At 45.3% G+C, this 23980-nt stretch overlaps 1 protein-coding gene across 1 annotated transcript in view; it reads left to right on the plus strand.

The window, feature by feature from the left end:
* LOC106592186 (protein unc-13 homolog C) overlaps window positions 1–23980 on the plus strand; it is a 180052-nt gene that overhangs the window by 136544 nt on the left and 19528 nt on the right. The window contains exons 25-30 of the mRNA XM_082957854.1: window positions 5419–5507; window positions 5784–5924; window positions 13916–14039; window positions 15671–15730; window positions 19214–19294; window positions 23611–23758. Coding sequence (XP_082813980.1) covers window positions 5419–5507; window positions 5784–5924; window positions 13916–14039; window positions 15671–15730; window positions 19214–19294; window positions 23611–23758 — 643 coding nt within the window. The remainder of the gene's footprint in view (window positions 1–5418; window positions 5508–5783; window positions 5925–13915; window positions 14040–15670; window positions 15731–19213; window positions 19295–23610; window positions 23759–23980) is intronic.

Below are 23980 nucleotides of genomic sequence, written 5' to 3' on the forward strand. Positions count from 1 at the left end.
CATCCTATCCACCCATCCCTCCCTGTCTCATCCAGTCTGAACTCTGTCCCCCTCCATGGCACACCCATATCCTCACCCACATCCTATCCACCCATCCCTCCCTGTCTCATCCAGTCTGAACTCTGTCCCCCTCCATGGCACACCCATATCCTCACCCACATCCTACCCACCCATCCCTCCCTGTCTCATCCAGTCTGAACTCTGTCCCCCTCCATGGCACACCCATATCCTCACCCACATCCTATCCACCCATCCCTCCCTGTCTCATCCAGTCTGAACTCTGTCCCCCTCCATGGCACACCCATATCCTCACCCACATCCTATCCACCCATCCCTCCCTGTCTCATCCAGTCTGAACTCTGTCCCCTTCCATGGCACACCCATATCCTCACCCACATCCTATCCACCCATCCCTCCCTGTCTCATCCAGTCTGAACTCTGTCCCCCTCCATGGCACACCCATATCCTCACCCCCATCCTATCCACCCATCCCTCCCTGTCTCATCCAGTCTGAACTCTGTCCCCTTCCATGGCACACCCGTATCCTCACCCACATCCTATCCACCCATCCCTCCCTGTCTCATCCAGTCTGAACTCTGTCCCCCTCCATGGCACACCCATATCCTCACCCCCATCCTATCCACCCATCCCTCCCTGTCTCATCCAGTCTGAACTCTGTCCCCCTCCATGGCACACCCATATCCTCACCCACATCCTATCCACCCATCCCTCCCTGTCTCATCCAGTCTGAACTCTGTCCCCCTCCATGGCACACCCATATCCTCACCCACATCCTATCCACCCATCCCTCCCTGTCTCATCCAGTCTGAACTCTGTCCCCCTCCATGGCACACCCATACTCTCACCCCCATCCTATCCACCCATCCCTCCCTGTCTCATCCAGTCTGAACTCTGTCCCCCTCCATGGCACACCCATACTCTCACCCCCATCCTATCCACCCATCCCTCCCTGTCTCATCCAGTCTGAACTCTGTCCCCCTCCATGGCACACCCATATCCTCACCCACATCCTATCCACCCATCCCTCCCTGTCTCATCCAGTCTGAACTCTGTCCCCCTCCATGGCACACCCATATCCTCACCCACATCCTATCCACCCATCCCTCCCTGTCTCATCCAGTCTGAACTCTGTCCTCCTTCATGCCAGAGAGGCTGACATAGCCTGCATCTCAAATGGCACCCTATTCCCTTTATAGTGGACTACTTTTGATCGGAACCCTATGGTCCCTAGTCAAAATGAGTGCACTATATTGGGAATAGGGTGCCATTTGGGACACTGACATATTGATGTAGTGAAGTAATGATGCGTTGGCATAGGGCCATGTTGAGGGTTGAGAACTCAGAACCTGGTGTAAATCATTCATTGATGTCAATGAGAGACTCAACATGCAAAAATGTTTGAGTTATGAGATCAAGTCAGATGTCAAGTCAGAATTCCACCCGTAGTAATGTAGTGAAATAGCACCCTATACTATACAGTGCACTACTTTTGACCAGAGCCATATGGACCCTTGTCACTCTATTCTCTATATAGTGCAATACTTTTTAACTTTTGACCATGGATCGCGTAGGGCTATGGTCAAAAGTAGTTCACTATATAGAAAATAGGGTGCCATTTCAGATGCAGTTTTTGTGTGCAGAAAATAAGGCCCATAGTGATGAAGAGATGTGGAGATTACATTTACATTTACATTTAAGTCATTTAGCAGACGCTCTTATCCAGAGCGACTTACAAATTGGTGCATTCACCTTATGATATCCAGTGGAACAACCACTTTACAATAGTGCATCTAAATCTTTTAAGGGGGGGGGGGGGGGGGGGGGGGGTTAGAAGGATTACTTTATCCTATCCTAGGTATTCCTTAAAGAGGTGGGGTTTCAGGTGTCTCCGGAAGGTGGTGATTGACTCCGCTGTCCTGGCGTCGTGAGGGAGCTTGTTCCACCATTGGGGTGCCAGAGCAGCAAACAGTTTTGACTGGGCTGAGCGGGAACTGTGCTTCCTCAGAGGTAGGGGGGCCAGCAGGCCAGAGGTGGATGAACGCAGTGCCCTTGTTTGGGTGTAGGGCCTGATCAGAGCCTGAAGGTACGGAGGTGCCGTTCCCTTCACAGCTCCGTAGGCAATCACCATGGTCTTGTAGCGGATGCGAGCTTCAACTGGAAGCCAGTGGAGAGAGCGGAGGAGCGGGGTGACGTGAGAGAACTTGGGAAGGTTGAACACCAGACGGGCTGCGGCATTCTGGATGAGTTGTAGGGAGTTCGGAGGCCTCAGACCATCATTTGAACAGCTGCCTTGACTATTTTGAAGCCTCAACTACCGTGACTTGTATGGCTTAGCCTATAACTGGTCATACTTACACGTTAATGTTTACAATAACGTAGCTGGCAAATTGACTCAAATCTAGTTAGACCAAGACAAATGAGAATCACCTAGCTAACGTCAGCACCAAAATAGAGAAAGCAGTATGTTAGCACTCAAAAAGCTCTGACGGTCGGTCCCAAGTGAATTTCCCCTGCTTTGATAAATTAGCTCGCTTTGTCTAACCATCAGCTGTCAACGTACCAGTAACTAGACGATTGCTGTCAGAGATTGTCGCACATAGAACCTAAACGTTGTTTACATTTGAAAGGTTAGCTTTCGTAAGATTGCCTGTTTACCCCATTGTGTGCCTCGGTACAACGCCGGTGGGTGTCCTCAGTCATAGATACCAATCTAATCCTAACACAGCCAGGCCTTGGTTAAGGTGATGTGAGACGCCGCACAGACAAATGGGTTAGCTACTTTAGATGCGAATTTAGCAAGCTACTAACGTTAGCTGTCTACGCCAACGAGTAGCTAACCTTAGCCACAGCTAAAACGTGATTTACTCACCTAGTTAGTTAGTTTCTCTACATTTTGACTAGCAACAGTAGCTAGCTAGCTGCATTGGCTAGATGGTTAATGTTAGCTAACTAACCAGCCAACACAAATCACAACTCGAGACAAAACGCAACTTTGGTTAAACTAGTAACGGGGAAGGCGTAATGACATGAAACTAAAATTGTCCTCTACATAATGTGCAAATAACAATTGTAAGTCTAATGTTCACTTCGGTAACTTCCTAATTGTTATTTAAACAAAGGCGTAGCTACTAACTAGCCGTCTACCGATAACGTCCGTCATGTGTTGCCAATTTGCTCGTTACGTTAACGTACTACTAGTACACTTAGCTGGCTAACTTTATACCAGTAAAAACTAACGTTAGCGAGACTATAAATATTAAGACATCCACAAGAGACTAACCATTATTTACAATGTATTATAGTCGTTTGAGTATTCTCTTCTACGATCTGTAGCTAGTCAAGATCAGCAAGGATTAGTTTAGGTCTAGGAACAAGCCAAACAAAGCGCGGCCTTAAGGATTGCGGACAGAGCAAGAATGAGATGAGATGTATAGTGTTAGTGATATAATGGAGATGTATAGTGTTAGTGATATAATGGAGATGTATAGTGTTGGTGATATAATGGAGATGTATAGTGTCAGTGATATAATGGAGATGTATAGTGTTAGTGATATAATTGGAGATGTATAGTGTTAGTGATATAATGGAGATGTATAGTGTTAGTGATATAATGGAGATGTATAGTGTTGGTGATATAATGGAGATGTATAGTGGAGATGTATAGTGTTAGTGATATAGTGGAGATGTATAGTGTTAGTGATATAGTGGAGATGTATAGTGTTGGTGATATAATGGAGATGTATAGTGTTAGTGATATAATGGAGATGTATAGTGTTAGTGATATAATGGAGATGTATAGTGGAGATGTATAGTGTTAGTGATATAATGGAGATGTATAGTGGAGATGAATAGTGTTAGTGATATAATGGAGATGTATAGTGGAGATGAATAGTGTTAGTGATATAATGGAGATGTATAGTGGAGATGTATAGTGTTAGTGATATAATGGAGATGTATAGTGTTAGTGATATAATGGAGATGTATAGTGTTGGTGATATAATGGAGATGTATAGTGTTAGTGATATAATGGAAATGTATAGTAGAGATGTATAGTGTTAGTGATATAATGGAGATGTATAGTAGAGATGTATAGTGTTAGTGATATAATGGAGATGTATAGTAGAGATGAATAGTGTTAGTGATATAATGGAAATGTATAGTAGAGATGTATAGTGTTAGTGATATAATGGAGATGTATAGTAGAGATGTATAGTGTTAGTGATATAATGGAGATGTATAGTAGAGATGAATAGTGTTAGTGATATAATGGAGATGTATAGTGTTAGTGATATAATGGAGATGTATAGTAGAGATGAATAGTGTTAGTGATATAATGGAGATGTATAGTGTTAGTGATATAATGGAGATGTATAGTGTTAGTGATATAATGGAGATGTATAGTGGAGATGTATAGTGTTGGTGATATAGTGGAGATGTATAGTGTTGGTGATATAGTGGAGATGTATAGTGTTGGTGATATAGTGGAGATGTATAGTGTTAGTGATATAGTGGAGATGTATAGTGTTAGTGATATAGTGGAGATGTATAGTGTTAGTGATATAATGGAGATGTATAGTGTTGGTGATATAGTGGAGATGTATAGTGTTAGTGATATAATGGAGATGTATAGTGTTAGTGATATAATTGGAGATGTATAGTGTTGATTATATAATGGAGATGTATAGTGTTAGTGATATAATGGTATAGTGTTAGTGATATAATGGAGATGTATAGTGCTAGTGATATAGATATAATGGAGATGTATAGTGTTGGAGATGTATAGTGGAGATGTATAGTGTTAGTGATATAATTGGAGATGTATAGTGTTAGTGATATAATGGAGATGTATAGTGTTGGTGATATAATGGAGATGTATAGTGTTGGAGATGTATAGTGTTAGTGATATAATTGGAGATGTATAGTGTTAGTGATATAATGGAGATGTATAGTGTTAGTGATATAATGGAGATGTATAGTGTTAGTGATATAATGGAGATGTATAGTGTTAGTGATATAATGAAGATGTATAGTGTTAGTGATATAATGGAGATGTATAGTGTTAGTGATATAATGGAGATGTATAGTGTTAGTGATATAATGGAGATGTATAGTGTTAGTGATATAATGAAGATGTATAGTGTTAGTGATATAATGGAGATGTATAGTGTTAGTGATATAATGGAGATGTATAGTGTTAGTGATATAATGGAGATGTATAGTGTTAGTGATATAATGAAGATGTATAGTGTTAGTGATATAATGGAGATGTATAGTGTTAGTGATATAATGGAGATGTATAGTGTTAGTGATATAATGAAGATGTATAGTGTTAGTGATATAATGCTGTATTGATGTAGCAGCTAATGATGGACATCTCCCTGCCTGTTACTTTTGCAGCTGGATGCTGAGGCCAGTGAACTACTGAAGGACCTGCAGAATAAACTCAACACCGTGCTGGATGAGCTCAGTGCAGTCTTCGGCTCCAGGTGTGTGTGTGTGTGTGTGTGTGTGTGTGTGTGTGTGTGTGTGTGTGTGTGTGTGTGTGTGTGTGTGTGTGTGTGTGTGTGTGTGTGTGTGTGTGTGTGTGTGTGTGTGGGGGGGGGGGGGGGGGGGGGGGTAGGTGTTTGTGTGTATCTGTGGTCTGTGTGTGTCTGTGGTCTGTGTGTGTCTGTGGTCTGTGTGTATGTGTGTGTGTCTGTGTGTATGTGTGTATCTGTGGTATGTGTGTATCTTTGCTAACCCTGTGTTATTTCCCTGTCCAGTTTCAAACCGGTGATTGAGGACTGTGTAAAGCAGATGAACCAGGAGTTAGTCCAGATGAAGGGGAGTGCTGCAGGGAAGAGCAACGCTGCCATGGATGCTGAGACTGTCCTCAGACCACTCATGGACCTCCTGGATAAAAAGTAGGTCCCTATAGGCATATTATCAGTTGGCTTAGAGGTTAGTATCCAGTAGCGTATCCATTTATCTCCTGGATAAATAGTAGGTTTCTGTTTACACCCTTGAGTTAACATTGAGGTAACCAGTTAGCCAAGAAGTGAGAGGGTTGGGTTAGTAACCCGTTAGTTGAGAAGTTAGTAAACCCTCATGCAACTCCTGGATAAAAAGTTGGTGTTTGTTTTCACCATGGAGTTACTGAGGATTCATATTGTGAGACTCAGTAGGTGCCTGAATGCATGTGGCCATTATCCTAGAGGTTGGCGCTTTGAGTTAGTTAACCAGTTAACCTAGAGGTTGGAGCTTTGGGTTAGTTAATCAGTTAACCTTGAGGTTGGAGCTTTGAGTTAGTTAACCAGTTATCCTAGAGGTTGGAGCTTTGGGTTAGTTAACCAGTTATCCTAGAGGTTGGATCTTTGGGTTAGTTAACCAGTTATCCTAGAGGTTGGCACTTTGGTTAACTAGTTAGTCTAGAGGTTGGAGCTTTGGGTTAGTTAACTAGTTATCCTAGAGGTTGGAGCTTTCGTTTAGTTAACTAGTTATCCTAGAGGTTGGAGCTTTGGGTCAGTTAACCAGTTATCCTAGAGGTTGGAGCTTGGGTTAGTTAATCGGTTAACCTAGAGGTTGGAGCTTTGGGTTAGTTAACCAGTTAGCCAAGAGGTTGGAGCTAGAGGTCTGCATGGTACTGATGTATTCATCCTGCTCCCGCCCGAACCCACAGATTTTCATATTGCACCCGCCCACACCCGCTGGCTTTATGTCTGACTCTCACCTGCTAGAGCAGGAGCTGGTCCGGAACCCAACTGTAGTCCTGGAATGTTATTTTAGGCACAGGCCTATGTGACGACGCAGATCACATGCAGTAGCCATGATCGCAGCAATTTTGCAATCTATAAGCAATATCAAAATGCACAAAAATAACAAAGAAGTAGGTTCATTTCTTGGTCGCGGGAAGATGGGTGGGATGAGGAATTTTTGTGTGTGGGGGGTATTTTTCTCCCCGCTCTGCTGACAATAATTTTTTGGTGCACTAACAGTGATGGTAAAATATATATATATATATATATATATATATATATATATATATATATATATAATATAAATAGTTTTTTTAATCGTTTTTTAATTTTGATTGATCAGGGGTTGCTGCAGCACACTTGATCTTGCACACCCTACTGGAAGAGGAGAGGGAGGCTACTTAACTTGATGCAGCGAGTGTGTGAATAATGCAACGAAGATGTGCTTTTAATACAGTAGGTAGGTTAAAGCATACAAAGCAGAAAGACGAGCGTTTCCAAATAATCTGTGTGACAACAAAAACATTTGAATCCAAAAATTGTCTGATCTGGCCACTCGCTTCCAGCTGCAGCAACAAAAATGTCCACCGCCCAGCAATGATCTCTGTCGGGACCCGATCTCTGATCTCTGCAGCCCTCTAGTTAGAGCCTTGGGTTAGGTAACCAGCTAGCCTACTACAGGGTTCCCCAACTCTCGGCCTATTGGCCCCCCAATTTTTCTGAGCAAAATAATAATAATAACATTAATAATAATAATTGTGGAAATCTGTTCCAAAGTATTCCCTCACATAATAGAGATACAGGTAACTGCCAAAATAAAGGAAACACAAACATAAAGTGTCTTAATAGGGTGTTGGGCCACCACGAGCCAGGACAACTTCAATGCACCTTGCATAGATTCATAAAGTGTCTTAATAGGGTGTTGGGCCACCACTGTCACAATGGGTGGCTTGTGGATTCAGAAGAGTCAGGCGCAGGAGACAGAAAGATTCCGTGACTGACTTTAATAAAATATCCACACGGAAAATATGCAAAGGTATGGAGTGCAAGGTGTGCAAAAAGAAACGCACCACCCTTAAAAGAACGTAACCAGTGACGCAGCCCAAAAGGAATAGCGTAACTCCAAAAATACAGAACCTCATGACAAACACACCCTGACCAACGAACAATCCCGCACAAACAACAAACCTAACTAACTAGCCTAAATACCCCTCCCCACTAACAACTAACACAAAACAGGTGTGCAACTAATCTAGGCCTAACTAACAGAACGTGAACCATAAATCGATGGCAGCTAGAAGGCCGGCGACGACGACCGCCGAGCGCCGCCCGGGTGAGGAGGGGCGCCACCTTCCGTAGGTGTCATGACAACCACGAGCCAGAACAACTTCAATGCACCTGGCATAGATTCATAAAGTGTCCAGAACTCTATTGGAGGGATGTGACACCATTCTTCCACAAGAAATTCCATAATTTGGTGTTTTGTTGATGGTGGTGGATAACGCTGTCTCAGGTGCCGCTCCAGAATCTCTCATAAGTGGGTTGGGATCTGGTGACTGAGAAAGCCATGGCATACGGTTTACATCGTTTTCATGCTCATCAAACCATTCAGTGACCACTTTTGTCCTTTGGATGGGGTCATTGTCATATTTTGGGGGCAAAGCCATGGTAACTAAAATAATGGCCAGCCAATCATTTTTATACATGACCCTAAGCATGATGGGATGTTAATTACTTAATTAACTCAGGAACCACACCTGTGTGGAAGCACCTGCTTTCAATATACTTTGTATCTGTAACGGGCGTCATATGAAGGGGACCAAGGCGCAGCATGTTGAGTGCTCATCGTACATTTTAATGAAAATGAACACTGAATACAAATAAACAAAAATGACAGCCCCCCCCCATCACCCCCCACCCCCCCAAATATTCCATTACCGTACTTTGAAGCATGTCAAACGCTGTTTAAAATACATTTTTATGCGATTTTTCTCATAAAAATAGCAATAATATTCCAACCGGGAGACGTTGTATTCGTTCAAACAGTGAAAGAAAAAAATTGAGTCATCTCGTGCACGCGTGCGCCAGTGTCATTGTTCCCAGAAGGACCACTCACAAAAACCCCTACTGTTTTTCGCCCAGAGACTGCAGAGCTATCATTCCACTTTCTGCCGCCTTCCTAGAGCCAATGGAAGCCTTAGAAAATGTCACGTTACAGCAGAGATGCTGTATTTTTGCTAGAGATGCCCAAGTAGGAGAACAAATTGTCAGACAAGGCACTTCCTGTATAGAATCTTCTCAGGTTTTGGCCTGCCATATGAGTTCTGTTATACTCACAGACACCATTCAAACAGTTTTAGAAACTTTAGAGTGTTTTCTATCCAAATCTACTAATTATATGCATATTCTAGTTTCTGGGCAGGAGTAGTAACCAGATTAAATCGGGTACGTTTTTTATCCGGCCATGAAAATACTGCCCCCTATCCCTAACAGGTTTTAAGTACCTGGTATATTTCCAACTGGTTCTATTACCGAAATATGGTTCCTTTCCCCACACTTGTTTGATGTTCCCAGACTCTCTATATTTAACAAAGGCTATTCAAAAGTCCTTCAGTAGGGTCAGAGAGAGAGGGGAAGGGAGAAAGGTATTTATGGGTGGTCATAAACCTTACCCACAGGCCAACGTCATGACACCGTGGATCATCGCCGGAGGCTTTGGAACGCCAAATGCCGCTGAAGACTCTGGGCTGAAGGCCGCCGCTGAAGACTCTGGGCTGCAGACCGCCGCTGAAGACTCTGGGCTGCAGACCGCCGCTGAAGACTCTGGGCTGCAGACCGCCGCTGAAGACTCTGGGCTGCAGACCGCCGCTGAAGACTCTGGGCTGCAGACCGCCGCTGAAGACTCTGGGCTGCAGACCGCCGCTGAAGAATCTGGGCTGCAGACCGCCGCTGAAGACTCTGGGCTGCAGACCGCCGCTGAAGACTCTGGGCTGCAGACCGCCGCTGAAGACTCTGGGCTGCAGACCGCCGCTGAAGACTCTGGGCTGCAGACCGCCGCTGAAGACTCTGGGCTGCAGACCGCCGTTGAAGACTCTGGGCTGCAGACCGCCGTTGAAGACTCTGGGCTGCAGACCGCCGTTGAAGACTCTGGGCTGCAGACCGCCGTTGAAGACTCTGGGCTGCAGACCGCCGTTGAAGACTCTGGGCTGCAGACCGCCGTTGAAGACTCTGGGCTGCAGACCGCCGTTGAAGACTCTGGGCTGCAGACCGCCGTTGAAGACTCTGGGCTGCAGACCGCCACTGAAGACTCTGGGCTGCAGACCGCCGTTGAAGACTCTGGGCTGCAGACCACCGTTGAAGACTCCGGGCTGCAGACCGCCGTTGAAGACTCCGGGCTGAGGAGCATTGCCGGAGGCTCCGGACTGAGGAGCGTCGCCGGAGGCTCCGGACTGAGAAGCGTCGCCAGAGGCTCCGGACTGGAGAGCGTCATTGTAGGTTCCGGACTGAGGACCATTGCTGCAGGCTCCATGCCATGGATCATCAATACAGGTTCCGGGCCATGGATCATCACTGGAGGCTTCGTGCCATGGATCATCTCTACAGGCTCCGGGCCATGGATTATCCCTACAGGCTTCTTGCCATGGATTATCCCTACAGGCTCCGGACCATGGATAATCCCTACAGGTTTCTTGCCATGGATTATCCCTACAGGCTCCGGGCCATAGATTACCTCTGGAGGCTTCGTGCCATGGAACATCCCTACAGGCTCCGGGCCATGGATGATCACTAGAGGCTTCGTGCCATGAATTATCTCTACAGGCTTCGGACCATAGATTATCACTGGAGGCTTTACTCATGGAGCTAGAACAGGTCTCACCGGACTGGAGAGACCGGTTGCTCAGAGCAGGCACCGGCCGTACTGGGCTATGGAGGCACACTGGAGGGAGAGTGCGAGGAGCAGGCACAGAACGTACTGGACTATGGAGGCGCACTGGAGGAAGAGTGCGAGGAGCAGGCACAGGACGTACTGGGCTATGGAGGCGCACTGGAGGGAGAGTGTGAGAGGCAGGCACATGCTCACCACAATAAGCACGGGGAGTTGGCTCAGGTCTCACCCCTGGCCCCGCAAAACTACCCGTGTGCCCCCCCAAAAAATAATTGGGTGGCTGCCTCTCGTTCTTCCCCGGTAGGCTACGATACCTGTCTATTACCTGGCCCCAAGTCCAGTTTCTCCTTTCTATCCAATCCTCCGTCTACCAGGTATCCATCTCTGCCCGGGCACGCCGCTTGATCCAATCATGGTGGGTAGTTCTGTAACGGGCGTCATATGAAGGGGACCAAGGTGCAGCGTGTTGAGTGCTCATCGTACATTTGAATGAAAATGAACACTGAATACAAATAAACAAAAATGACAGCCGACAGTTCTGTCAGGTTAATCTAACAAAACAGAAAACAACTACCCACACAAACCAAGGGAAAAAGGCTGCCTAAGTATGGCTTCCAATCAGAGACAACGATAGACAGCTGCCTCTGATTGGAAACCATACCCGGCCAAAACATAGAAAACAAACACATAGAATGCCCACCCCCTATCACACCTTGACCCAACTAAACAGAGAAAAAACAGCTCTCTTAGGTCAGAGTATCCCTAATTTACTCAAGTGTTTCCATTATTTTGGCAGTTAGCTGTATTTGTGATTGTATACAAATGTAAGCAAGGTTTGATATTATTGTGTTTTAGTTACATATTGTATCTGTTTTGGCTTCTTGCGGCCAATTTGCAGTCTATAAATGATTTGTAATAATGTTCCGGCCCCCTGACCATCAGCTCAAGAGTCTAGTTGATGATCCCAGTCCTAGTAGGTCTAGAGTAGGTCCATGCTGTGGAAAGGCAGGATGATATGGCTCTATTCCACATCATAATGAGTCAGTCTGGAGGTGTTATGGATACACTGGATTCAATATCAATACTGATGTTACCACTCCCCCTGCAGTAGAGGTTCACATTCACAAAAATCACAAACACGCACACACGCAATTAAAAACATGTAGGTGTTTTTATGTGTGTGTACGTGCTTCTGTGTGTGTTATTTGTGTCTCTTTGTATTTAGTTAGGGTATGTGTTTCTCAGTGTATTTAGGTGTGTGTGAGTGCTTGCATGCCTTTGTGTGTTTGTTATTGTTGTAGGTGTTTCTCTACTTCAGAGTGGCAACATCCATATTGATAATCAATCCAGTACTCAACAGGGAGCTGTATGTATTCCAACATTATCTTGTAGGCTATCTTCTCTTCTCTGACATCCATCCCTGAATGTGTGTGTGTGTGTGTGTGTGTGTGTGTGTGTGTGTGTGTGTGTGTGTGTGTGTGTGTGTGTGTGTGTGTGTGTGTGTGTGTGTGTGTGTGTGTGTGTGTGTGTGTGTGTGTGTGTGTGTGTGCATAAGCGGTGTGATTCTCTCTCAGACACTCACGGCAACATCGAGGCCAATGGGGTATTACAGTAGAATCCTCTTAATAATATGCAAAGCCAAATCCTCAGCCAAGGCTTTCCATTCGCTGAGATTACCACGTGAAGCTGATGCATTTATTCCACATATAATGGCTTTTTGAACTTCACCCATGATTGTGTTTGATCCTGTTGTCTTCCTATAGTCCATGTGACGTATGTGGCTTGTAACATCTGTAACGTTGTTAAAGGGACATTTCATTCATAAAATAAAGTTTGTCAGATGTTTTCAGACCTCTAAAGTAGTCTAATTTCTAGATGAAAACACATCCCACGACATCAGTTGTGTATATCCAGCTACACGCCTTCATCACAAATAAATTGAAAAGATAAGCACTGTCTAATTCCCTGTTTTTCCTGGTTTACTCTATTCTTATCTTTGGGCTGGAGGCATATAGCTGGATCTACACAACAGATGTCGTGGGATGGGGTTTCATCTTGACATTAGACTACTATAGAGGTCTCAAAACATCTCAAAAACGTTGATTTGAAAGTCTAATGATTGTGTTTCTGCTGTGGTTTTACATCTGACAAACTTTTGGCTCTGCTCTGTCTTTGTCTCTGTCTCTATCTCTGTCTCTATCTCTGTCTCTATCTCTGTCTCTGTCTCTATCTCTGTCTCTATCTCTGTCTCTATCTCTATCTCTGTCTCTGTCTTTCTCTGCTCTGTCTCTCTCTGCTCTGTCTCTGTCTCTATCTCTGACTCTATCTCTGGCTCGGTCTCTCTCTGGCTCTGTCTCTCTCTGGCTCTGTCTCTCTCTGGCTCTGTCTCTCTCTGCTCTGTCTCTCTCTGGCTCTGTCTCTCTCTGCTCTGTCTCTCTCTGGCTCTGTCTCTCTCTGCTCTGTCTCTCTCTGCTCTGTCTCTCTCTGCTCTGTCTCTCTCTGGCTCGGTCTCTCTCTGGCTCTGTCTCTCTCTGCTCTGTCTCTCTCTGCTCTGTCTCTGTCTCTGCTCTGTCTCTCTCTGGCTCTGTCTCTCTCTGCTCTGTCTCTCTCTGCTCTGTCTCTCTCTGCTCTGTCTCTGTCTCTGCTCTGTCTCTCTCTGGCTCTGTCTCTCTCTGCTCTGTCTCTCTCTGCTCTGTCTCTCTCTGGCTCGGTCTCTCTCTGGCTCTGTCTCTCTCTGGCTCTGTCTCTCTCTGGCTCTGTCTCTCTCTGCTCTGTCTCTCTCTGGCTCTGTCTCTCTCTGCTCTGTCTCTCTCTGCTCTGTCTCTCTCTGCTCTGTCTCTCTCTGGCTCTGTCTCTCTCTGCTCTGTCTCTCTCTGCTCTGTCTCTCTCTGCTCTGTCTCTCTCTGCTCTGTCTCTGTCTCTGCTCTGTCTCTCTCTGGCTCTGTCTCTCTCTGCTCTGTCTCTCTCTGCTCTGTCTCTCTCTGGCTCTGTCTCTCTCTGCTCTGTCTCTCTCTGCTCTGTCTCTGTCTCTGCTCTGTCTCTCTCTGCTCTGTCTCTCTCTGGCTCTGTCTCTCTCTGGCTCTGTCTCTCTCTGCTCTGTCTCTCTCTGGCTCTGTCTCTCTCTGCTCTGTCTCTCTCTGCTCTGTCTCTGCTCTGTCTCTGCTCTGTTCCGCTCTGCTCTGTTCCCGCTCTGCTCTGCTCTGTCTCTGCTCTGTCTCTCTCTGCTCTGTTCCCGCTCTGCTCTGCTCTGTCTCTGCTCTGCTCTGTTTTGCAGTTTGATTTTATTTGCAAAGATCTGTGAGAAGACAGTGTTGAAACGAGTCCTGAAGGAACTGTGGAAGATCGTCCTCAACACTATTGAGAGAATGATAGTCTTACCTCCTCTCAATGACCAGAATGTAAGATGTTATGTTATACACACACACACACACACACACACACACACACACACACACACACACACACACACAAAACCATTGAGAGAATGGTATTCTTACCACCTCTCAATTGCCAGACTGTAAGATGATATATATAAACACACATGCACACACACACACAACACCACGGAGAGACAGATAGTCCTCACATCTCTCAATGACCACTGTAAGACATGAAACTATTCTAACCATGATGGGAGAACCTCTTACACTGGAGCAGAAGTAGGTAGCTGTGGTTCTGGAGTGCTACAGATACTGAAGTGTTTACTTGCCCCCAGCAGGCACCAAATGAGATAATTGGTCAATATCAGAGCTGGGCTAAATTCTACCTACTGTACCTGGTCTCCCAGGACTGAAACAAAAAACGATCTAATGGAAAAATCACTACAGTACAGTATCTGCAACATTCCATGACCAGGGTTGCCTACCTCTCTACCTCTGGCTGGAATATCCTCTAGTCTGTAAATGCGCACACACCGACACACTCCCACAAACAAATATGTACAAAACACAGACGCACCATAGAGGATATTTACAAAGTTCGGACAAGATGGTGTCTCCTCTCTTTATGTGTCAGTCATGTTAGTGAAGCCTGGATAGAGGAATGAAAATCCTAACCTGCTTTTCCAACAGGCAACACTGACAAGGCTGACAACACCCAGAAGGGATGTTCTCAAACACACACACACAGTCTTGTATAACTAACCTTGTGGGGGGACACAATTCTGTCCAGATCAAAATTATATTTTCCCTGACCCCTAACCACAACCCTAACCTTTATCTCAAAATCTAACCTTACGCCTAGCCCTAAACTTAATTCTAACCCTAACACTAATTCTAACCTTAACCCTAAACCCACTAGAAATAGCATTTGACCTTGTGGGGACTAACAAAATGTCCCCAGTTGGTCAAAAGAAAATGGTTTACTATTTATGTGGAGACTTCTGGTCTAAACACGCCCACAGACACTTCTGGTTTAAACAAGCCCACAGACACTTCTGGTCTAAACACGCCCATAGACACTTCTGGTCTAAACACGCCTACAGACGCTTCTGGTCTAAACACGCCCACAGACACTTCTGGTCTAAACACGCCCACAGACACTTCTGGTCTAAACACGCCCACAGACACTTCTGGTCTAAACATGCCCACAGACACTTCTGGTCTAAACACGCCTACAGACGCTTCTGGTCTAAACACGCCCACAGACGCTTCTGGTCTAAACACGCCCACAGACACTTCTGGTCTAAACACGCCCACAGACACTTCTGGTCTAAACACGCCCACAGACACTTCTGGTCTAAACACGCCCACAGACACTTCTGGTCTAAACATGCCCACAGACACTTCTGGTCTAAACACGCCCACAGACACTTCTGGTCTAAACACGCCCACAGACACAGACACAGACACAGACACACACACACACACACACACACACACACACACACACATACACATACACATACACACACACAAACAACATCCTTTACAGTACCACCTTCATGTTTGCTTTCACATTATATTCAGTATGTAAGTGCTTCAAAGGTGTATATATAAAGTATAACCCTGTCTGTCTTTTCTCCTCACAGCAAGGAGCCCAGATGATTTTCAGTGCTGCCAAGGACCTGGGACAGCTATCCAAACTCAAGGTAGGTCTGGGGCACACCATGAGTGTGCGTGTGCGTGTGCGTGCGTGCGTGCGTGCGTGTGTGTGAGAGAGAGAGAAATAGAGAAAGAGAGAATGAGTGTTAAAAACAGAGTTTAATAGGCAGTTCTGGGTTTTTGCAATTTCTAGTTCGTCGGAGCACAGCTACAGTAAACACACACACACAGACACACTGTTGTGATTATCAAAAGTCGGAGTCCCACACAGTACACAACATACGTCCTCCAGAGCAGTAGATCTGTGTTAGTTGGTTAGTTCTCATAGTTCTCGTAGCTTTTTCAAGCAGAAATTTGCTTCCTGCAACACAAACTCAAAAAAGTTCTGGGACACTGTAAAGTCCTTGAAGAATAAGAGCACCTCCTCCCAGCTGCCCACTGCACTGAGAATAGGAAACTCTGTCACCACCGATAAATCCACTATAATTGAGAATTTCAATAAGCATTTTTCTACGGCTGGCCATGCTTTCCACCTGGCTACCCCTACCCTGGTCAACAGCACTGCACTCCCCACAGCAACTCGCCCAAGCCTTCCCCATTTCTCCTTCTCCCAAATCTAGTCAGCTGATGTTCTGAAAGAGTTGCAAAATCTGGACCCCTACAAATCAGCCGGGCTAGACAATCTGGACCCTTTCTTTCTAACATTATCTTCTCAAATTGTTGCAACCCCTATTACTAGCCTGTTCAACCTCTCTTTTGTATCGTCTGAGATTCCCAAAGATTGGAAAGCAACTGTGGTCATCCCCCTCTTCAAAGGGGGCGACACTCTTGACCCAAACTGCTACAGACCTATATCTATCCTACCCTGCCTCTCTAAAGTCTTCAAAAGCCAAGTCAACAAACAGATTACCGACCGTTTCGAAACCCACCGCACCTTCTCTGCTATGCAATCTGGTTTCAGAGCTGGTCATGGGTGCACCTCAGCCACGCTCAAGGTCCTAAACGATGTCTTAACCGCCATCGATAAGAAACAATACTGTGCAACCGTTTTCATTGACCTGGCCAAGGCTTTCGACTCTGTCAATCACCACGTCCTCATCGGCAGACTCAACAGCCTTGGTTTCTCAAATGACTGCCTCGCCTGGTTCACCAACTACTTCTCTGATAGAGTTCAGTGTGTCAAATCAGAGGGCCTGTTGTCCGGGCCTCTGGCAGTCTCTATGGGGGTGCCACAGGGTTCAATTCTCAGGCCGACTCTCTTCTCTGTATACATCAATGATGTCGCTCTTGCTGCTGGTGAGTCTCTGATCCACCTCTACGCAGACGACACCATTCTGTATACTTCTGGCCCTTCTTTGGACACTGTGTTAACTACCCTCCAGACGAGCTTCAATGCCATACAACTCTCCTTCCGTGGCCTCCAACTGCTCTTAAATACAAGTAAAACTAAATGCATGCTCTTCAACCGATCGCTGCCTGCACCTGCCCGCCCGTCCAGCATCACTACTCTGGACGGTTCTGACTTAGAATATGTGGACAACTACAAATACCTAGGTGTCTGGTTAGACTGTAAACTCTCCTTCCAGACTCACATCAAACATCTCCAATCCAAAGTTAAATCTAGAATTGGCTTCCTATTTCGCAACAAAGCATCTTTCACTCATGCTGCCAAACATACCCTCGTAAAACTGACCATCCTACCGATCCTCGACTTCGGCGATGTCATTTACAAAATAGCCTCCAATACCCTACTCAATAAATTGTTTGCAGTCTATCACAGTGCCATCCGTTTTTGTCACCAAAGCCCCATATACTACCCACCACTGCGACCTGTACGCACTTGTTGGCTGGCCCTCGCTTCATACTCGTCGCCAAACCCACTGGCTCCAGGTCATCTACAAGACCCTGCTAGGTAAAGTCCCCCCTTATCTTAGCTCGCTGGTCACCATAGCAGCACCCACCTGTAGCACGCGCTCCAGCAGGTATAGCTCTCTGGTCACCCCCAAAGCCAATTCCTCCTTCGGCCGCCTCTCCTTCCAGTTCTCTGCTGCCAATGACTGGAACGAACTACAAAAATCTCTAAAACTCGAAACACTTATCTCCCTCACTAGCTTTAAGCACCAGCTGTCAGAGCAGCTCACAGATTACTGCACCTGTACATAGCCCATCTATAATTTAGCCCAAACAACTACCTCTTCCCCTACTGTATTTATTTATTTATTTATTTTGCTCCTTTGCACCCCATTATTTATATTTCTACTTTGCCCTTTCTTCCACTGCAATCTACCATTCCAGTGTTTTACTTGCTATATTGTATTTACTTCGCCACCATGGCCTTTTTTGCCTTTACCTCCCTTATCTCACCTCATTTGCTCACATTGTATATAGACTTATTTTTCTACTATATTATTGACTGTATGTTTGTTTTACTCCATGTGTAACTCTGTTGTTGTATGTGTCGAACTGCTTTGCTTTATCTTGGCCAGGTCGCAGTTGTAAATGAGAACTTGTTCTCAACTTGCCTACCTGGTTAAATAAAAATAAATAAAATAGTGATTAGATCCAGATTGAGGTAATCTCTGCTAAGACAGCCAACTCCTCTCCTACCCTAGTCATGCAACTCCACTTCATGCTATAAACCCATGACTAAACTGGCCAAGTCTTCATCATATTACGTAATCGTGGTTGCTTTCCAATCTGTCTGTAACACAGATGAACTGTTTTTAATGAAGTCCCTGTATCTCTACTCCTACATTAAAAGATCTTCCCACAGTTACACTCTTTGATCACAGTCACTAGTTTCATTTCATGTTCCAAGATGCACAGCAGAAAGATAGGGAGACAGTATTGTGTCTGTGATGCGCCATGGTTGAGCAGCAATTTGCAAGCAACTGTACTGTCGCTGTCTGTACTGTTTTTCTGTGTTCTCCTGCTGAATCAAATGATCAGATCTCACAATGTGTTTACCATCTCAGGAACAACATTAATAATACACTGTAAAGGGGTTGCCATGAATTTGACAGTAGTTTACAGGCAGCTCGGTGGCGAGTAAAATTATGTATTTTATATATTACAGTACGCCTCAAAATATGTTAATGAGCAAGGAACAACTATACCATGCACCCACCAGTGGTCAAAATGTTTTTGGCGCTCCAAAGATATGGTACTGTATGCTGGGTGGAATTACAGTACCATTTGAAATACAGCAATTTTGAAATACAGCAATTTTTCCACAATGCTCTATCATTTTTACTGTTGATAATACCTAAAATTAACATATAAATTACAGTTTTCTATTACAAGTTTTCTATTAGCAATCTTATCATCTTGCAAACATCTGAAATCTAATCTGTGTGTGTGTGTGTGTGTGTGTGTGTGTGTGTGTGTGTGTGTGTGTGTGTGTGTGTGTGTGTGTGTGTGTGTGTGTGTGTGTGTGTGTGTGTGTGTGTGTGTGTGTGTGTCCTCTCTAAGAAGAATGTTATGGAAACATTTATTGATGAATCTATCTCTTTCTATTCTCTCCTCTCTAGGACCATGTGATCAGAGAGGAAGCCCGTAGCCTGACACCAAGACAGTGTGCAGCCATGGACCTTGTCCTTCCCACCATCAAGGTAATGGAGAGCTCTCGCTCTATCTATCCATCCCTCTCTCCCCCCTCCATCTATCTCTCCCTCCATCCGTCTAACCCACCATCCCTCTCTCTTTCCATCCATCCCTCCGTTCCTCCATCACTTTCGGCCTCCATCCATCCATCCATCCCATCCCTCGGTCAATTCCTCTCTCAATCCATCCATGCCTCCTCCATCCCTTCCTCCCTTTCACCTTCCATCCCTACCCCCATTCCTTTCTCCCTTTCCATCCATCCCTCCCTTCCTCCATCCCTTTCGGCCTCCATCCATCCATCAATCCCATCCCTCCATCAATTCCTCTCTCAATCCATCCATGCCTACTCCATCCCTTCCTCCCTTTCACCTACCATCCCTACCCCCATTCCTTTCTCCCTTTCCATCCATCCCTCCCTTCCTCCATCCCTTTCGGCCTCCATCCATCAATCCCATCCCTCCATCAATTCCTCTCTCAATCCATCCATGCCTCCTCCATCCCTTCCTCCCTTTCACCTACCATCCCTACCCCCATTCCTTTCTCCCTCTAACGATCCATGCCTATCCTTTCTCTGTCCCTGTATAGAAATGTTGTGCAAAGAGAGATGGACGGGGTTTTAACAGGGTAGTATGGTTGTAATGAGTTGACCTAAAGGATAGTTGTAGAGTGGTGACTGTTTTAACAGAGTAGTAGGGTTGTAATGAGTTTACCTAAAGGATAGTTGTAGAGTGGTGACTGTTTTAACAGGGTAGTAGGGTTGTAATGAGTTTACCTTAAGGATAGTTGTAGAGTGGTGACTGTTTTAACAGGGTAGTAGGGTTGTAATGAGTTTACCTTAAGGATAGTTGTAGAGTGGTGACTGTTTTAACAGAGTAGTAGGGTTGTAATGAGTTTACCTAAAGGATAGTTGTAGAGTGGTGACTGTTTTAACAGGGTAGTAGGGTTGTAATGAGTTTACCTAAAGGATAGTTGTAGAGTGGTGACTGTTTTAACAGGGTAGTAGGGTTGTAATGAGTTTACCTAAAGGATAGTTGTAGAGTGGTGACTGTTTTAACAGGGTAGCGTGGTTGTTAGGTCTTTAAGAGGAGTAGTGGTGCTGAGAGGTGTCGATGCAGTCAGTTTTGTGCGTCCCAAATGGCACCCTATTCCCTACATAGTGCACTACTTTTGACCAGAGCCCTGTGGGTGCTATTTGGGACACAGCCAAGAGTGCAGACCGGGGTCTGTGTGAACACAGCGCAGCGCCGTGAAACAGAATCTAATTGATTCCTGCATCTCCATGGACACCAGCTCCCTGTTTAGATTGGTCATGCTGTGGAATTCTCTCCATAAGTGTTCCGAGGAGAACGTCCAATTAGAGGAGTTGAGTAATGCTTCCAGGAGACTCTGGCCAATCACAGTTAAGTAATACCTTTAGGTGGAAGAGATACATAGGCTGAATGCAGGACTGGTTAAAGACTTAAAGGAAGAGAGAGAGGAGTGAGGGAGGGAGTGAGAGAGAGATGGGGGAGAGAGAGTAGCAGAGATACACAGGCTGAATGCAGGACTGGTTAAAGACTTTATGCCTTCAGTAATGAGGCAAGGAGAGATGGAGAGAGGGGCAGGAGGGTGGTGGAGAGAGGGGCAGGAGGGTGGTAGAGAGAGGGGCAGGAGGGGGGTGGAGATAGGGGCAGGAGGGAAGTAGAGAGAGGGGAGGGGAAGGTAGAGAGAGGAGGGGGAGGTAGAGAGAGGGGAAGAGAGAGGGAGGAAGAGAAATGGATAGGGAGGGAGAGAGGGATAGAGAGAGAAGGAAAGAGACAGAGAGAAAGAAATGGAACAAAAAGGATTGGAATTCTGAAGAGGGAACATTTGTATGGTGTTAAATGGTTTGAGATAAATGTAGTGCCGAAAAGCAAAACCAGCATAGATTCTCCATGAAATGACTGTGATTTTTCAGGTGGTGGTGAGATGATAATATGATACACATATCCGTGTATGTGAGAAAAAATGTTTTGTTGTTGATGTTATTGTTGGTGTTGTATGGACTAGCTCTTGGAGTTGGTGTTGTGTGGACTAGCTCTTGGAGTTGTGTGGACTAGCTCTTGGAGTTGGTGTTGTGTGGACTAGCTCTTGGAGTTGGTGTTGTGTGGACTAGCTCTTGGAGTTGGTGTTGTGTGGACTAGCTCTTGGAGTTGGTGTTGTATGGACTAGCTCTTGGTGTTGTGTGGACTAGCTCTTGGTGTTGTGTGGACTAGCTCTTGGAGTTGGTGTTGTGTGGACTAGCTCTTGGTGTTGTGTGGACTAGCTCTTGGTGTTGGTGTTGTGTGGACTAGCTCTTGGAGTTGGTGTTGTGTGGACTAGCTCTTGGAGTTGGTGTTGTGTGGACTAGCTCTTGGAGTTGGTGTTGTGTGGACTAGCTCTTGGAGTTGGTGTTGTATGAACTAGCTCTTGGAGTTGGTGTTGTATGGACTAGCTCTTGGAGTTGGTGTTGTATGGACTAGCTGTTGGAGTTGGTGTTGTATGGACTAGCTCTTGGAGTTGGTGTTGTGTGGACTAGCTCTTGGAGTTGGTGTTGTGTGGACTAGCTCTTGGAGTTGGTGTTGTATGGACTAGCTCTTGGAGTTGGTGTTGTGTGGACTAGCTCTTGGAGTTGGTGTTGTGTGGACTAGCTCTTGGAGTTGGTGTTGTATGGACTAGCCCTTGGAGGTGGTCTTGTGTGGACTAGCTCTTGGAGTTGGTGTTGTGTTGGATATGTCTTTGATGGTTTCTCTGCCGTTCTTCCCTCATCAACATCTACGGTATCTTCAGAGTGAATCTGGGCTGTGCCTATTCTGCCGAGGCAACAGAGTTACAGAGCTTAGTCTCAAATGACACTGTATGCCCTATGTAGGACACTACTTTTGATCAGAAGTAGTTTGCTATAGGTAATAGGATGCCATTTGGAACACAGAGCTACAGCGCTTAGGATCATTTACTCTGAGCAGCTTTGGCTCATTAACTCACCCACTGTTTTCGGTCTGTATCTGATATTCCATAATGCATCAGTGACTGGATTATATCTGAACATGACTTTCTTGTTCCAGAGCCAATGGAGGATGACCTGTGAACTCATGAACTCCAGTGAGGTGGAGAGTGTGTGTGGGGGTGGAGTGTGTGTATGTGGCAGATGTGGCAGGGCTTTAAGCAATTATCCTGTCTTAATGCAACAGTACAGAGTACATTTTTATTAGGCCTACTGCTGCCAGCGTGGATAAGCATACATAGTTATTACCTCTCCCACACAGTCTTCCACATAGTCTGGTCTGAAGATGTGAAAAGTACATTAACTCTGTATGTGTTCTATCTGGTCTGAAGATGTGAAAAGTACATTAACTCTGTATGTGTTCTATCTGGTCTGAAGATGTGAAAAGTACATTAACTCTGTATGTGTTCTATCTGGTCTGAGTGTACCCGAGTTGGATTGGTAACCTCACTCCTCAGATTGAAATGCCTTGAATTGCTAGCTTTTCGGTGGTGTAGCTGGCTAAGGCGTTGTCGAGTGTTTGCAAGACAGAGGACCCGAGATCAAGTAGCAGATTTTAGGAGGGAGGAAGATGTATTGTTAAACAAGCAGTTTGACAACTGTTACATAAGCAAACATGCTTATTATCTCTCCCACACAGTCTCCTATACAGTCAGTCTGGCCGGAAGACTTAAAGGTACATGAACATGTACGTTTTCAATCTGGTCTGAGGAACCAACATTAAAATGAATGTGGTTAATGAAAGCTTACCCAAGTAAACTTCAGCCCAGCTTTAACCAAAAGGGTAATCAGGTGCTCAACTGGGGGGACAACTCTAAAAAAGTAGTCCTACCTCCAGGACACTTCAACAGGTGACTATCCCAGAAAAGAAAAAGGAACAGTCTGTCTGCATATTTTTCATTTTTTTATTTTACCTTTATTTAACTAGGCAAGTGAGTTAAAAACAAATTCTTGTTTTACAATGACGGTCTACCCAGACAAAACCCTCCCCTAATAACCCGGACGACGCTGGGACAATTGTGTGCCACCCAATGGGACTCCGAACACGGCCGGCTGTGATACAGCCCGGGATCGAACCAGGGTCTGTAGTGATGCCTCTAGCACTGAGATGCAGTGCCTTAGACCGCTGCGCCACTCTGGAGTCTTTTAACATACATATACAGCAACTTTGTTTTACGGGACAGACAAGCAGGCTAAATGTACTGACTATGTCTGTTCTCTTTCTGGTCTGAAGACTGAAGACAGAGAATAAAGTGACTCTGACTCAGTACGCTTTCCTTCTTTCTTTTTCCCTTTCTCTCTCTCTCTCTCTCTTTTCCGAAGCAATATTTCCACGCCGGAGGAAACGGTCTGAAGAAGACGTTCCTTGAGAAGAGCCCTGACCTCAAGTCCCTCAAATACGCTCTGAGCCTTTACACACAGCCTACTGATGCCTTGATCAAGAAGTATATATGCACCCAAACCTCTCAAGGTAAGGACACTGAACTAGTAGATATGCAGCCAAACCTCTCAATGTAAACACTGAGCTAGTAGATATGCACCCAAAGCTCTCAAGTTAAGGACACTGAACTAGTAGATATGCAGCCAAACCTCTCAATGTAAACACTGAGCTAGTAGATATGCACCCAAAGCTCTCAAGTTAAGGACACTGAACTAGTAGATATGCAGCCAAACCTCTCAATGTAAACACTGA

Source organism: Salmo salar, chromosome 11 (genome assembly GCF_965601325.2).
Source record: "Salmo salar chromosome 11, fSalSal1, whole genome shotgun sequence".
In the NCBI taxonomy this organism is placed as follows: Eukaryota; Metazoa; Chordata; class Actinopteri; order Salmoniformes; family Salmonidae; genus Salmo; species Salmo salar.